Source organism: Macrotis lagotis, chromosome X (genome assembly GCF_037893015.1).
Source record: "Macrotis lagotis isolate mMagLag1 chromosome X, bilby.v1.9.chrom.fasta, whole genome shotgun sequence".
NCBI classification, from domain to species: domain Eukaryota; kingdom Metazoa; phylum Chordata; class Mammalia; order Peramelemorphia; family Peramelidae; genus Macrotis; species Macrotis lagotis.
The window spans coordinates 53,891,707-53,908,701 of record NC_133666.1 but is presented as its reverse complement, the minus strand read 5'-3'; the positions used below and the strand labels follow the sequence as shown (position 1 = coordinate 53,908,701).

Genomic DNA, 16,995 nt, shown 5'->3' with positions numbered 1-16,995 from the left:
TCTGACTCTAAATTGAATACTTTCCAATGTTGACATCATCCTCACCTCTTAAAGTTGGTCTGATTGTTGGTACACTGTTCTAAGGAATCATCTGGGCTACAGCCAAAGACGCACAGCATTCAAGAAGAAGGAAATGGTAGCTCTATTGTACACTTCCCTGGTTGGACCATACCTAGAATAGTGTGATCAGTTCTGGACATCATTTACTAGGCACATTTCATAATTTTTCACCAGTTTCATCCTTTGATAATCCAATATGGCATTGGGGTTAAAGAAGTAGCCAATTGTTAACAAAACCTTTCATATCACTCTTACTAGTAGGGCCTAGGAAATTCCTGAGAATCTAAAAACATACCAGGGAGAGAAGGTACAAGAAGGGTCCATTGGTACCATATATAAACCAAAAAAATCACTTGAGGCCCAGAGTCTGGTCAAGGACCCTCTCCCTAGTTCCTTTCAAAACAATGAATAACTCCCCCCACCTTTATGGTTCATAGAAGCAAACAATATCTTGCCTGCACTGGCACTCCTGGCAGAACCTACCAGGCTGCTGCCCTGGCACAGCTTGGACTTATGGGAATGGAACTAGAGGTCCTTAGAGCCTATTGAATTTGGATGGTTTAGTCTGGAAACAAACTCATGCATGGAGAAAAATGTAGTAATTTAATACAATTGGAAAATTCTGACCGGAGCTGCACATATTGCAAGAAAGGCCATCCTATCTCTGACCTTGGTGATAGGACATGAATGACAGGTTCTCTTGCCACAGATTCATTAATAATTTCAAGTACTATCTACCACCCATAACAAATCTTAAATTTATTATTTGATTTAATATATATATTATATATATGATATAGATGTATAGATTGCATATTCTCCTTCCATAGTGATGCAAAGAAACCCAAATATACTTAGCCAATTTCTCCTTTAAATAGATCAGTGACAAATCAAATGAGGAGGCATGATTTAGAGGAAAGTGGATTTGGAGTCTCAATTATGGCACTGCTTCTTACTACTTGTGTGAATTTGGGAAACCTTATCTACAACTCAAAGGGAGGGGCACAGGCTGTTGAAGGTCCCTTTCAGTTAAAAATCTATGATAGTATGATTTTCTTCATTGAATGTCTACAACCTAAGTAAAGCATGCTCAGTACATCCCTGGCACCATAGGCAAATGAAAGCTATAAGACATTTTCCCTGCCTCTCAAAGAGTTCATGAGCCAACTGGGGACACGAAACTAATACAAGTGACATAATTGGAATGATGGAGTGCTACTCTGACTATATGATGCTGAGCACAAGAGGAAGACCAAGGAAGGCTGGGAAAATTGTAATGTATGGTTTCTAGGAGAAGGTGGGACTTGAACTGGGTTCCTAACCGATAACAATAACATGAGGGGAACATAAGTGAGAAGAAATGAGAATGAGTTTAGTATGTGGAAGAGTGAGGCTGAAAGTCTGGCTGAAGCAAAGGCCTGAGAGGATGGGATACTAGAGATGTAACTTGAAAGGGAGGGCAGACCAAGACTATGGGTCTTTGCAAGATGCTAGATGAATGAGCTTGGCTCAGTTGCTTTTGTACTGTGGGGGCTCCGAAGTTTTCCAGGTAGTGAAGAGAGTGTTTTTTTCTGGTTGTGAAGAGGTGTTTGACACAGCTGGCAGCTCAACCTCTGTTAGTGAGAGCAGAAAAAGAGATGAACTCTGTATTTTCCCCCTTAGTTATTTCATTTCACATTTTTCAGCTCTCTCACCATGTGCCTTTAAACTTGATACCATTTGTCAAGTTGACTTTTGGCAGCTCCAGTTGTAGCTTTGGTATCTTCTCTTCCATTCATCTACAAAACCTTTTCTGCTAAAGGGAGCCTATTATTGGCTTTGCTGGGTCAGCAAATTTTGGATGGTACTGACAGACCCAACTTCTCTGAGCTCTGAGACCCATACCCACAAAGTATCACGGATGTCATTGCTAACTCTCTCCTAGAGCAGATCCAGACTCCATTTCACATTAGAAAGTTGTATCTATCTGTCCTGAGATTTGCTCAAAGTCAAGACCGTATTGCTTTGGACATCGGTCTCATGCAAGAAAGTGGTTAACATTTCCAGTTGGGAATTAAGCCTGAGTTTTTGAGTCATTAAATGTAAAAATGATTACTCCATGGCTGCTGCAAAGTGAACAGTGTGTCCTTTCATGAAAACTGAAATACAACTCAAAGGCTCCTCTCATCAAATGTGGAGGGAGGCATAAGAGCCCAAGTGCAAAAAACAGTCTCCCTCAAAGTCATCAGTACTCAAGTGGGGACAAAAAGGTTAAAGAGAGACTAGTATTACCTAGAAAACACTGAAATTTTAGAAATGATTTGCTCACCTCAAATTCCTCCTGACTAGGCCTTTTCCTTCTTGAGGGAGCCTTCTCCTCATTCAGAGGCCAGTTTGTCTGTTGCCTCCTTGTCCCCCCTGGTGTCATGTCTCCCCTGTGCCCTTGGCTGCCAAATGAGTATTCACTGTTCTTCTACATGGGTGGTGTGTTTTTCTACCACACTCTGGAGACAAGCCACATTGACTGCAACACTTCCTGCCTAGACTGAATATCACCAGTGTGGTCTTAAAATCTACCTTCATTTAGATGGAAAGAGAAGAAAAAAAAAAAAACTAACCAAAGGGGGAGGGAGGAGAACCCACACAGCACATCTTCCTAGCAGAGTGTTTATATATTCAACTGGTTTGAGCGAAGTGACTAGTCAAATGGCTAAAATGATCAGTTATAATATGAACAGATGTCTTGGTTTGCCTGAGACAGTCGTGATTTACAATACTATGTCCTGACTAGGCCTCAGATATTCCTGGAAATATGATGGGTCCATGCCAGCACTAGGTCCCTTGTGACCAAATGTGAAATGCTGCCAGTCCCTTTGTGAATCATCAAATCTATGAAAGCCTAGGGATACACTCATTTACCTGGTTAGTTATAGTTCTTAACAGATTGTTAATATATTAGAGTTGAGGTTCTTTCCTCAAATAGAGAGCTGGCACCCTGGAGTCCAAGCTACTTTGTGGTGGTAAGAACTTTAGAGCCAAGGGAATATCTTGGGCCTCAATCTTCCATTGGCTTCCTGCCCTCTCTTCATGTCCCCCTGCTCCCAATCCTGTCCGCCTTCATGTTCATCTAATAACTGGTGAGAAGAGAGAGGATCTGACTCTTCTTTTCTCTCCCTTCATGCAGCTTACATTTGATCTTGTCACTTTGTCTGGCAATGACTGAGAAGAAATATGGTTACTTTAGTAAAAATGTTGTTGTCATGTAGCTATAAATAAAGTGAATCTATGCCTCCTTCATAGCTCTGTACTAGAGTTAACTGAACGGAAGGAAGCATATGATTACTAGAAATGCACAAAAAGCCTTCAGCAATGTACTCAGGAGCAGCATCTGTGAACAGAGTCTATAGTAAAAGGTCAGGGTGATTTTGAAGCCCAACAGCCACTTGTTTTAGTTAGCCTCTTTAAGTTCACAGGAAATCTGTTGATTGATTAGAGTCTATTCTGGGGTTGCTCCAGCAGTTAGCACCAAGAGGGAATGAAATATCACTAAAAAGTGAATTTTGGGGCAGCTAGGTGGTACAGTAGATATAGAGTCCTGGAGTCAGGAGGGCCTCAGATACTTAATAATTACCTAGCTGTGCGACCTTGTGCAAGTCATTTAAGCCCATTGCCTTAAATAAATAAAATTTAAAAAAGGAAAACACTGTATAAAAAAGTGAATTTTTTACACTTTGAGGAGATAGAATTCCATCCATTAGGGAAATGGGAAAAAAAGGTTAAAAAGAGAAGAAAAGGAGAGGGGGAGACTTAGGCACCATATATTTTGATGTTTACCCTTTTGACATCACCAAGCAATATGGTGTTCAAACCTTTCTTTTCTGGGCCTTTAAGATGGAGCTGCTGACCAGCCAAGTGATATATTTAGGTGACTAGTCATGTGTTCCCATGCCTCAAAAGTAGTTGCAGGGGCTGCTTCCATTGGCTGTGGCTTTGGGGGTGAGGGAGACAACATGGCCAATGAGGGAGACAGCCCTCTGACCAGTGGAGGTGGTAGGGAATTCTGCTGTTCCTGGAGCTTTTAAGTAGTGCCCTAACATGCCCTGGGGTTCAGAAAGAGGCATTGGTCAAGGTGGCAGAAGTGGTTTGAGTTGTTTAGCATGTGTCACCTCCTTAACGTGGAGTCAAAAAGACACAAGTTGAAAATTAGCTTCTCAGACATTTACTAGCTGTGTAATCTTGGGCAAGTCATTTAATTTCTGGCTGCCTAAGTTTTCTCAATGGTGAAATCGGGATAATACTAGTACTTACTTCCCAGGGTTGCTGGGAGGACTCAGTGAGATTCTATTTGGGAAGCGCTTTGCAAATTTTAAAGTGCCATCAAAATGCCATCTATTGTTATTGTTGCTGTTGTTATTTAGAATTGTGATCCTTAAGAGTATCTTGCTGAATCAAATCCAAATCCAAATCTGGAAAGACTTGGTTTTCAAAGAGATGCCTTTTTCCTTTAGAGATACTGAGGCTAATTTCAATTGGGACCTCATTTGGTAATCAAAGGTCCCTAGTCAAATGTGCTGTCAAAATGTCCTATGTACATTAGAGACAACAGCTCCATTGTACTATTAATTATAAAACCTTGGAGACCATAGGGTTGTTTAAAGTAGGCTATAGGCTTCCCGAGGGAAAGGGAGGCTTTTCCTTTTTGTCTCTGGTTTTCCAACTCCTGGGACAATTCCTGGTATGTAATAGGCATGTGATGAATGTTTTCAAAAGATTTCTCCCCAATAATGCTGTGTATATTGTCATAATCATTTGAATACATGGAAGGCATTCATAATCCAGTGGGGGACATGGAGGTTCTGTACTTATATTTTAACTATGGAAAGCAGAATCTTTTGACAGTAGGGTGATATTTGGCAATAAGCTTGCAACAATTGGGCAAAACCAATTTGCCACTTGATGGTTTATTCTACCCAGCTCTATCCCCCCAGAATCTAAAGACTTTGGTTTCCCAGAAGTTACTTGACTTAGAGGTGTTCAGTCATAATCCTACAGATGGATGATAGCACCATTCACTTGGATATCATGGTCTTTGATTATGAAGGACAACAGTCAATCAATCAATCAATGGAAGCATGAAAGGAAAGGAATCTTATTGGAATCTGAATTTTTGAGCAATAGCTTATATCACTATTTCACAGATTTCTGGTTTCATCTCTGTTGATACTAAGTCCACCTGGGAGAGAGGGAGGGCATTTAAAAGTCAAAACCACAAGGGAGAGATGGAGTTGATCCTGCCCTTGGAGAATGACCAGAGAACCGTACTCATTAATTATTTGGACCTTAGAAACTGTTTTCCCATAGAAATGTTAGAAATGGTGGCTAGGTTCCCAGGCCCACAGAAACCTATTCAACTCATAATGTGACTGAAATACTGTACATTTACAATGAAAAAGAATAGAAAACAAGATTGGTAATAGTAGTAATTAGACGAAATAGAAAAATAATTTAATAAGAAAGTGTTTTAGTGGTGCTTGAGGGAAAAGGAGTTTAATGAGAAAAGGAGGAGGTAAATGGAAATTATTGTTGAGATTCTGAAGGGACATTAGGGATACTTTTGAAGGCTTTATTAAATCTAATTTCACCTTAAAACCTGTGGCTTTACTTTTCCTTGAGATACTTGAAAGATTTTTCCATTAATGAGTCATGGAATGCACTCCCTCCTTTCCTCTGTCTTAAAGAATCCCTCAACCTCCAAGCTGCCAGCTTCTTCGTGTCATGTACTTTCCCTTGATCTCTTGCTATTTGCCTACACAGGTCATTTTGTCATTTTCCCCATTAGCATGGAAGCTCCTTCTAAATGAAAACTATCTAATTCATTGCACTTATAGTCCCATACACCTCACACACATAGTAGCATTTAATAAATACTTGGAGTGATTGTCTTGAGCTTCCAAATGAATGATGGAAAGAGGGGGAGAAGAAGAGAGACTGTATATTTTTTGGAGGCAATAAAAATAAAACTATAAAACAATTTGTCATTTTTCTGATTTTTAAGCCACATAGGAGAAAGTGTTTTGCAACTTAGTACCAGACTTAAATCATCATCAAATACTAGTCACATACTGGGATGACTGGTTTTCATACTTCTTCAACTTTGAATCTCTCCTTGAGCAATGAACAGTGACTCCTCAGTTCAGTGTGCAACTGTTTCCAGTAAGATTCTCTCCATTTATTTACTTGGTCTGTTTCTCTTGTTATCCTGTTTCTGACTTTGGCCACCTACAACACATTTCTCACTCTGGTTATAAGACAAACAGTAATTTTCTAAATATCCACCTGGGAAGTGCCGAAAGCATGAGGGACATCAGGGGGAAACAACTTTAACTAGAACAGTGCTTTCATCATTCAAAACTCTCATTGACATAAAAAAAGACTAAACATGATGGATTTTCTTAAACTTCTTATCTAGGATACATCACCTCAGTGACTCAAGGAACCCACAGATTCCCTATACTGCTCTTGTGCTATGGATTACAGCATCTGGTGTTTTAGAAATGCCAGTTCTCTCCCCTTGTCTCTTCTGGAAGTGATGTCATTAACTATTTTTAAAGGGAGATAGGGAAGTCAGACCTCAGGGCTTTGTGACATTAAGGAAGATGTATGGTTCTGAAAAATCCAACAGCGGAGAGCTCCTTGGCACAAGTTCTGATTCACATCGGGAGCTTTAAAGTATGTTACTAGAGAACTACTCCGCTTTCATCCAAAGATTGGGTGACAAGTTGGCCTTTGGACTGAATAGGGCTCCTATTCCATGGCCAGGGCTTATGACTTTCAAGGACTGGAGTGCTTGGCCTAGAAAGCTGCAGGGGTGGGGCAGCAGGGACAGTGGTGGTCTCAACCCTGGCCTTGATATATTGGTAGGAACAATACAACTTTCCTTTTCTCGTGGAGAACAGCAGGCCCTCTGCAAGCAGGAGGAACCTTTTGGAATTGCCACACAGTTATTCATTCAATCACATTCTATTCATGAAGAACTATGATGAACTGATCTCACAAAGAGATTCCAACTGAGCAAAGTTCACTCTATACTCGTGAAGACAATTTTGCAGCCTTATTTTTTTGTGACAAAAAGGCTAGCAGTAGGTTGGAGATTATGAAAATACTATAGCTATTGTGAATAAAGGGAATCAGAATGGCAATCTAAAGGGACAACTGTATAGAGAATTTTTAGGTGTAGATAGCCCTGGCAAAGAAATTTTTATACTCAAAATAACTAGTGAATTACCTGATTCCAAGACTATGAATTAATTTTCATACATCTGCTCCAATCCTCATCTAATTCATCCTTGTGGGTTATGTATTAATCAGGTGACATTCTGTCTCTGTTCCAAAAGTTTTCATGGTGCCGGATAAGAATCGCATGGTGTAGTGCAACTGCACCTACCTGTCTGATCTTAGGAAGGTCACTGAAGCTCATCCATAAAACAAAGGGTTTTCCTATGTTTGTGGTCTCTGAAGAAGGGAGGGAATGATATCATCCCTGGCAGGGGAGGCACCATCTAAGACCCCACAGAGTGCATTATCAATCAATTGTAATATGGAAAGAAGGTATGTCACATCCCATTCATGATGTAATAACTACACCGTAACGCTGCCATAACTTCACCTAACCCTCACCATTTTACCAGTCTCCTTCCTGTCACTGTTGGAAAAGTTCCCAGTCTCCCTTTTATTTAGAGCCAGGTCTCTGTTTCTTAGCACAAGTAGAACTTAATCTAAATGATACCCATACTTCAGAGATGCCATTTGGAAAATGCTGCTGCCAATACCTACTCTTGGCATCAGATTTTCAGAGTGTGGGTTCTCTGCCCCAGAGCAGAATCATTAAGCATTTTAAAGCAGTATCTAAGATTCAGGCATTATTCTAAGCCTAGGGGTTACACAGAAAGGCAAAAAACCCAAAACAATCCCCCCAACAACCCAGTTCCTGCTAACAAGGAGCTTGTATCTTAATGAAAGAAACAACTTGGGATTTTCCTAAAGCACTAATCTGCCCATTTCATATCCTTCCTTCCCACTTCTAACTCACACATTCAAGGAATTGCAGTGACTCCCAGTCAAGGATCAACTATTATTTCACTTTTATATCATCCTTTTAAAATTTGTATCTTCTGAAATTTTTGTAATATATAATAGTACACATATGGTCTATAAATATCTAAATGCATATACATTGTGTATTCTGTTGAGGTTTTTTTCCCCACCAATAATGTGTAAGCTATAGCTTACATGTTTAGTCTTTTTTATGTCAAACGGAGACCCTGAGGCTCTAGATCCTGATCCAGTTGCTTCCTGAATAAAGCCTGTGCTGATCTTTCACTCCCCCACCTTTCTAGTCTTAGTTCATAAAATCATCCCCCATATGTTCCCTAATCCTGCCCATCCTGTCTGTCCCTTGAACTTCTCAGTCACCACAGCTTTGCTCATAGGAACCCTGTAACTAGAGGCAGTTAGGCAGTATATAGAGCTCTGGCATTGGAGTCATAAGGATGTGAATTCATATCCTACATTACTAGCTGTGTGACCTTGGGCAAGTCACTTAACCCTGATGACCTCACACCCAGAGCCATCTCCAGTTATCCTGATTCATATCTGGCCACTTGAAGCTGGTGACTTAGCACAGCACCCCCCCCCCCCCACTCAAATCCAATTCATGTGCTTGTCATGGTATCACTTTCCTGATGTCATGATCTTCTTTGAAAATGAAAGACAAACATCATTATCATCATCACCTGGACTGCTGGGCTTCTCCTCCTGGTTTATTGAATTCTTACTTGGCCCTTAAGTCCAGCTCAAAAGCCATGTATGTATTCCATGACATGGGAGTAGATGGAACACTTACTAGCAAGTTCTATATCTGGGTGAACATTGCATCCATAAAGATTTTCCACTTTAGGCCTTACAGAACTCTGATGTCTTTCTGTAATAATGTATTAGAGTCCTCTATTGATTGGGCCCCATGCCCAGAATGTACTCACAGCTTACTTCTATCTTTGGAATCTCCAGTTTTTGAGACTCAACTTGAGTCACCTTCTACCTGAGGCATTTCTGGGTCTACTCCCTCCTTCACAATCACCGTGTATATGTTTATTATATCCCTAAGTCTGTATGTGCTTATCTTCCTTACTAGAATATAAGTTCTTCGCAGGTAAGAAAAAATAGTTTTGCATTTCCAACACCTAGCAAAGGTTTGATTTTTTGTTTATTCCTTTGTTAGACTATAACATCTATGAGGGGAGGGATTACATCTTATCTAAACTCCCATCTTTTAGTTCTTAGCACAATGTTCTGACCCAGTATGGCATTTCATAAATATTTATTGAATGACTGATGGGATGGAGATCTCTGTGTTCCACCCCAGAAATGGCTTTCATGGGAAAAGGAACAAAGTATGGTCCTGAGTAGCCAGGACCCAAGGAAAAGAAAAGCTGATGAACTGCATGTAAATGTGTTTAATTAAGAAGCTATTAGTCAGGAAATTGTTTTGATTACAGATTATCTAGAGGAAGTGGGTGCTATATTTAGCAGCCCCAAAGTTCAGTGTAACAAGGCTTCACTTCACTGGAATATTAAGCAGAAATATTTTGTCTGCTTACATATTTTTGGTATGGATATACAGGAAAGGAGTGGCACAGTGAAGGGGACAGTGTTGAAACTGTAAACCTATGGGAGATGAAAATGCTTCATTATTTGGTCCATGAATGCCAGCCTTCCTTTGGGAATCCCCATATTTAGCTACACTCAAATCCACAGATCCCTCTAATCAAGGACTTTTTTCAAATGCAATTTTGGTGAATTTACTTGTGAAGCAATGCCAGAGATGCTAACTCTGTGATAGATAAAACATATAATGTCTGACTACAATGAATTCCTCCAGATTTTCGTGCATGTGGCTTACTTGAAATACACATATAACAGTGACTTTTCAAACCTGTAGTGTTACAAGACTGCTTTATACTAAGATGTCATCTTTTCCTTCTGTGTCATTACTGAATCATTCTCATAAAAAAAAAAAACTATCATAAATCAGAAATAGTCATCTGCCTGGTTGATCAAAATGTGATTCTGCCCATTTGCTACTAATATCTTTCTCTCTCTCTCTCTCTCTGTCTCTCACTGTCTCTCTTACTCTCTCTATTTCTCTCTGTCTCTTTGGTTCCAAACCAACCAAACATTCCCCCCCCCCCCATCCCCTCCCTGCCAATGAGGACCCTTAATCAGGTCATTTTAACCTAGCAGCTCTTTCATTTTAGCAGAGGAGACAATACTGTCCACTCTGCATGATGTTGTCTTCCTCCTTGGGGACATATGTGACCCTGAGTTTTTCTAAGCGTAGTACTCATGGAATCTAGTATTAATCTTTTAAAGATCATTTTCCATAAATCGTGTTTGTACTTTGTACTTAGAGAGACCATACTGAACCAATTGAAGGAAAAGGCAGTAATTAGCCACATGTTTCCAGGGAGCTGCCTGAGTCTATCTTGGATTGTTTGAAACAGAGGCATATTACCTAAGTATTACCTCAGTAGTGGTCATGCATATGCTTGAGCAAATTGCTTGGGACCATTCCTTGATTAGCTTTGAAAGAACTCCTTTTGACTTGCTGCCTGATCCATCTTGGATGGTAGCGTGTTTTTCTTTTTCCTAGGTTTTGGTTTTGAAGGTTGGCAGATAAACCAATCAATCAATAAGTATTTATTTGGTATGTTCCATATGCCAAGCATTATGCTTGGTACTGGGGAAATAAGTACAATGATGATAAGAAGGAGGAGGAGGATGAGGATGATGTTTGTTCTTTGTTTTGGAAGAAGATCATGACATCAGGGAGGCAATGTCATGAACTGGATTTGAGTGAGGGGGGCTGTGCTAAGTTACAAACCTCATGTTCTCCACAACCATCTGGATCCAGTGGCCAGATAGGAATCAGGATGACTGGAGATGGCCCTGGATGCAAGGCAATCATGGTTAAGTGACTTGTCCAAGGTCACACAGCTAGTAAATATCTGAGGCTGAATTTGAACCCAGGTCCTCTTGGTCTGTGCTCTATCCCTTGTGCCACAAAGCTGTACAAGATATAAATACAGAATAGGAAGCAATCCCTACTCACAAAGAGTTTACAGGTTAATGGAGGAACCAACAAATCCATATAAAATGTTTATATCTATATCCTAAATATAAAGTGAATAAATATATACAGAGGAAATAGAAGGGATTTTGGAAGGACAGGCACTGGCATTCATGTGGAAGGCAGCATCTGAACACTTCATGGGAGAGAGATACACTATGAAATGGATAAGGGGGGAGGAAGTTCCAAGCATGATGCGTGACCAGTGTAAAGGCATAGAAGTGTACAGTTGTACATGAAGAAGAGAGAGAAGGCCAGTTTGGTTGGATCACAGGATACAAGAAGGGAAATATCCAATGAGACTGGAAAGATTTATTAGGCCAGGCAGTATAGGAATGTAACAATTAAATCAATTCTATCTTATCCTAGAGGACAGAGGAAGCCATTGGGGTTGACTGAGTAGGGGAGTGACATGGTCAGAGAAATCTGGGGAATAGTGTGTAGGATGAACTGAAGTGGGGGAAGAGACTTGAAGGAGACTAATCAGGCGGTTGTTTCAATCATCTAAGTGAGAAGTCATGAGGGCCTAAACTAAGAAGGTAGCTGTGAAGGGTCAGATAATAATAATGATGATGCTTGTCCTTCATTTTTGAAGAAGACCACAACATCAGGGAGGTGATGTGAAGGTAGAAATAGCAAGATGTGGCAACTGCATACATAGGATAAGAGAGAGTGCCTATCATGGGAGATTAGAAGACTGATGTTGCATTCAACAGAAAAAGAAAAGTTTGAAAGAGGGGAAGATCTGAGGGAAAATATGTTGAATATGTTATGTCAAGATATTCACTTTGAGATCTAGATAAAAATATAGACAAGGATGACATAAGCCAAGTAAACACAATCACTATAAGTTGAAATGTAGAGGAGGTAACCCCTCTTAGAAATAATTTATCAATGAAGCTATTTCTTAGTTTAGTTGGCATTATATTCTGTCTTTCAAAGATCTGTTTGAAAAGGATATCTCTGAAAAACACTCATCTATATTTCTGTTATGGAGATATGGCTAAAATGTTGGGATGTTATGTATTAGGAGAAGAGTAATTAACTGGTTGGATACTCCACTGAGTCTATTGTTTAGGAATATATTTTTTGGAAAATCTTTATTGGAAAATCAGATTATGGATATAATTTCTTACCAAGGAAAGAATAATATACTTGGGCAGTTGCTTTATTTAAAACTAAATAATGTATTTTGTGATAAATTCTTCATATACTCTCTTGAGAAATATAACATATATTATTGTTCCAGACTATAATTTAAAGATGTGATATAATAGCTATATTGTTTTAAACTAATAATTGCAATTTATTATAATCTTAATAATATTATTAAGTTAGAAATATCAAAGCTATGAAATAGCACATTTCTAAAAATATTTTCACAATTTTGTAAAAGGTCATTTGTAAGAACAACACTGAAAGAAATAGTTTAATATTGATACTTTCATGAGACCCTGAGGTAGTAGTTTATATTATTTTTTATTAACTCTAAGTGACCAATATTATCCCCAGTTTATAAAATAGGGAACCATAAAACCATAATATGTAATTACGACTTTTTCGGAGGGGGTATATTCTCTTGGGAAAATCACAAATTCATTCTATTAAACTAAAAGCGATAAAGAGGCACCAATTTCAGAGTTTTACTTTGGTTATGAGAATTTGTGCCTCATTCTAAATGTACAGTTACATTCAATTACACGTTCCAGTGGAAAACAAAGTAATTATTTCAAGTTGCATATTTATGCACAGAGACGAACGATACAGTCCAAATTAAATGTCTTTTGTTTACCATGGTTAATGAAGTGTAACAAGGCTAAATTCAATGCATATCAACTTAATTATGTCTCAGAGGTAACACTTTGGTAAAGTTTCATCAGAAAGAATATTACTTTGTTCTATCAAAAATAGTTCATCAAATGTTGAACAATCTCAGCTTGTGCATGCAATCCACAGTGCTGGAAGAAAACATATTTGCTAGAGCATTTGGATACTTTTCAAGTGCAGTAACTGATGGATTATAAATTATAAGGCATAGGAAATCAAGATTTCAGATTCAACTTTTCCAAATGCCATACCTTCATACTAATTTAAATTCTATTTCCTTCAATGGAAAAGCATTAACAAAGCAACAAGGTCATTTCAATTAGTCTTCTTTACCAAAATTGGTTTGAGAGAGATGATTGCTTATCAATTACTTATTATACTATATTTGAAGAGTTCATTTTGGTCTATTAGACATGGAGAAAAAGGGATGTCATTAAGATATTTCTACAATAAGGTTTCTAGAATTCATTATACATTTATTGCACATTTATATTTGTAGGAGGGGCGAATGAGTTGCAATGGATATATAGAGCTAAGAAATATCCATGCCCTACATAAGATAATAGGAACCTTGAGCCAATATGAGGCATGTGGTCCTTGATAGAGTTCAGAGGACTAGGTTATGATGTAATTGTGCTCATTCGTTTGCCCACTAGCTCCTCGAGGTGGAAAGTTTCAAGATAAAATGGTTGTGGGTAAAGAATGGGGCTTAGGAGAAAGGGAATGCAAGACAGTTCCTTTCTTCTTCCCAGCTTGCTTCTCTAACTAAGGAAAACAAGGTTATTTTTCAAACTTGTTCTTTGACCTAATAGGGTCAGGAAATGACAAGTCAGGCTCAAATGGATACATGATTCTGGACTTACCTGAGATACTGCCATGGCACGGCCTTCGGGCATAGTGAAATTCAAGACATCAGGTTGTCTGGAGTCCATCCGTGGCCCAGAGGCAGAGGACAGCATAGGTGGGTGGATAGGATAGTTAGAACTGCTTAAATGTTTGTTCTTTTTCTTAGACTTTCGGCTTGAATCCTTCTTTTCTTTACGCTTTGAAGATTCATCTCTGTACGCCAACATCCTGTCATCACCCAGGTATTGCATCATTGAACTCTCAGATTCTGGGGCTAGGAGGGAAAAAGAATGTGACTATCAGATTAGGCAGAGGGATGAAAAGTCTCACTTTAATGCTTACACTTGACTATACTTCTCTGCAAGCAAAAAGCCTCATTTCCTTCAACAGCTTCTTGTGAGTGTTGCTATATGACATTTCAAATGGAGACCACAACCCACAGTTTTCTGCTCAAGTGCTTGTCTTATTGAATATATTTACGAAGATTTATGAGAAATGAAATACAAGCATTATCTCAGCTTTTTTACAGTCCTTTGAACCAGAATGCTTACTCTCCAGAAGAGAACTCTTATTAAATCAGAATTCATTGGCATAATGTGACCAATGCAAAAAACTTTTGTTTTGTACAGCATGATTGCTACAGAAGCATAGTACCTTATTTCTTTGCCTTGAGAAAGATCATCAAATCATCAATTTACTCTATCTGAGAATTTAATGTGTCTGCAGATTAACAAATACGTATATGTGTATATATATATATATATATATATATATATATATTATATATATCCATGTTGAGGGTGGAGAAATGCTTTGATTTAAGAGTATTGAATGTAGAAATTCCTGTATTTTACTAGTATCCAATTTTTGAGTTGGAATCATTTTTTGTAGCTACTATATATTCAATAGTTCCATGCTTCTGGAAAAATCCGGGTATTTAAACCTTACAGTAAAGGAAATATTGAATAATCCTTCTATTCTGAAAAAGTCAGATAATGAAATGAAAGTGAGTATAACTTGGTTTAATCACCAAGTTCCTAACACAACAACTTCCTGGCTCCTGTTTGAGCCATAAAATCACACTTGGGAATGATTCCAAGATGGCTGGTGGCAACAGTCTCCAATTAAAAGCTAATAGAAATAGATTTCTTGGGGGCGGGAGGGAGGAGTTACATAAAAACTTGACTATTTAAATCTCCATTAAATTCACCAATTAGTACATTATTTCTAGGCCAATTAACAGCATGAATTAATATGCACTGGATACTTAACATCCAATCTCCGAAGCACCAATGAGGAAACTACCTGGTGTTCTCTTGCCAAACACATTGCGGTCTAACTCGGGAGAAGAGTGGTTTAATAGTTGGGGAGAGGGAGTAAGTCAAAGGTTGGCTCCTCTGCTTCCACTGCTGTGCTTATTTATAAGGATATGATTCATGTATGCTGGAGCAGAGGAAATGATGATGGTCCTGTACTATTCAACTCAAGTTTACTCCTATGGGCAAGTCACTTCATTGCTTAGGTCCTCAGTTTCCTACTATGTAAAATGGAAGGAAGGAGATTAAATCCCATCCAGTTCTATATTCTAAATTCCGAAGTACTAGAGCTGCTTTGCCAAATTTGAAGTGTGTAGTAAGGAGTACCTAAGAAAGAAGATTTAAAAACTAGATTGGATGTGTTGTTATGCTTTCTAACAACCTCAGCAACAACACTCACCATTTTCCACCCCAAATAAAGGATTTGACTCACACTCTTTAACTTTTTCCATCTTCCAGGTACATATCATATGCTTTGCAAAAAAAAGGATGCTACTATTATTTCTCTTCCTCAGAGGTCTAGTCTCTGTTTTAGTTACAAGATATCAGCAAGGCCAGTGATTTAACTGGTCGGCTCTTCTATGTTCTGGATGGCTGTCAAACACACAATAGCTGCTACCAGTCAGAAGGGAAAGACACTGAGAAGTAACATGTGCAGCAAGGGTGTACTATATGCTAAATGGTACCATTTTGGAACTATTACTCTAATGGGGCCACACTCCCTAAAAATGATTTCTTTTCTAAGAGGAGCATCTTATACCAAAAAGGTATAGGTAAAAGTCCAAAGCAAAGTCTTGGGAGAAATAGGTACACAGGTTACTTTAAATCTGTACTAAAGCACCTATTAGGGCCACATACATGATTTTCCAATGCCTTTCATCATAAGACTACATTTAAAACTTTGATTTACAAATTTCTTTGAATACTTTTTCAGGAAAAAGATAAAAGAGAACACCGATTCTTACAGATTCAGGTTCCTTTCTTTCAGGAAAAAAAGTGTGCCTCTAGATGAAAGAAATATGTTTTGCCATTATCCTCAACTTTCATTGACACCAACATAGTTCCCATTTCACTAACCTCCCTACTGAAACTTTTCAGGCTTTCTAGTTGTTGGTCCACAATTACCACCTTCTATGCCCACCTATGGCGCTCTTAGCACTAGTCATTCTTTCCTTTGCATACCTTCCTTGTGAGATTATCTGTAATTTGTCCTGTATGTTACTCACTTGTACATTGTCGATTGTGTGCTGGTGCCCCCATTAGATTATTTTAAGAGGAGGGACTATCTTTTGTCTTTCTTTGTATCCCCAGCACTTAGGCCAGTGCCAACACACAGTAGGCTTATGAAATATGAATGATTTGCTGAATAATCTTGGAATGAGTCTCATTTACTTGATTTCATAAGCTCCTTCACTCTAAATCTGTCGGTGATTCTTTGGAGTCTAGGTCTCTTAATTACCTATTTTTTTTTAGAGGAAGGGATCTTCAACTGAGGACATTATTCCAAATTGAACTCCTAATGCTGCATGTCACAACAGAATAATGGTTTCTATACTGAAGTCCTGCTGTAGAGTCCAATCTGGTAGGCTATACTATATTCAGGAAGTTTGTGGAACACCTACCCTACTTATCCCACTGAAGGGTGGAAGATCAAAGGAAATAACATATATGAAGGTGTTTTGCTGAGGTAGAAACTAGGTGAAAGGGTCTGGGTTGTAAGAGGATCAGAGGCTCTAGGGCCAACAGCGAACCTAAAGATGCCTGATGATGATTAGGCCTATT

The 16,995-nt window shown here is 38.7% G+C and overlaps 1 protein-coding gene across 1 annotated transcript in view; it reads right to left on the bottom strand.

Annotated features, from left to right (window-relative positions):
- The window catches only part of LOC141498669 (connector enhancer of kinase suppressor of ras 2-like), a 392,492-nt gene that overhangs the window by 141,043 nt on the left and 234,454 nt on the right, over window positions 1–16,995 (bottom strand). The window contains exon 12 of the mRNA XM_074201839.1: window positions 13,915–14,171. Coding sequence (XP_074057940.1) covers window positions 13,915–14,171 — 257 coding nt within the window. The remainder of the gene's footprint in view (window positions 1–13,914; window positions 14,172–16,995) is intronic.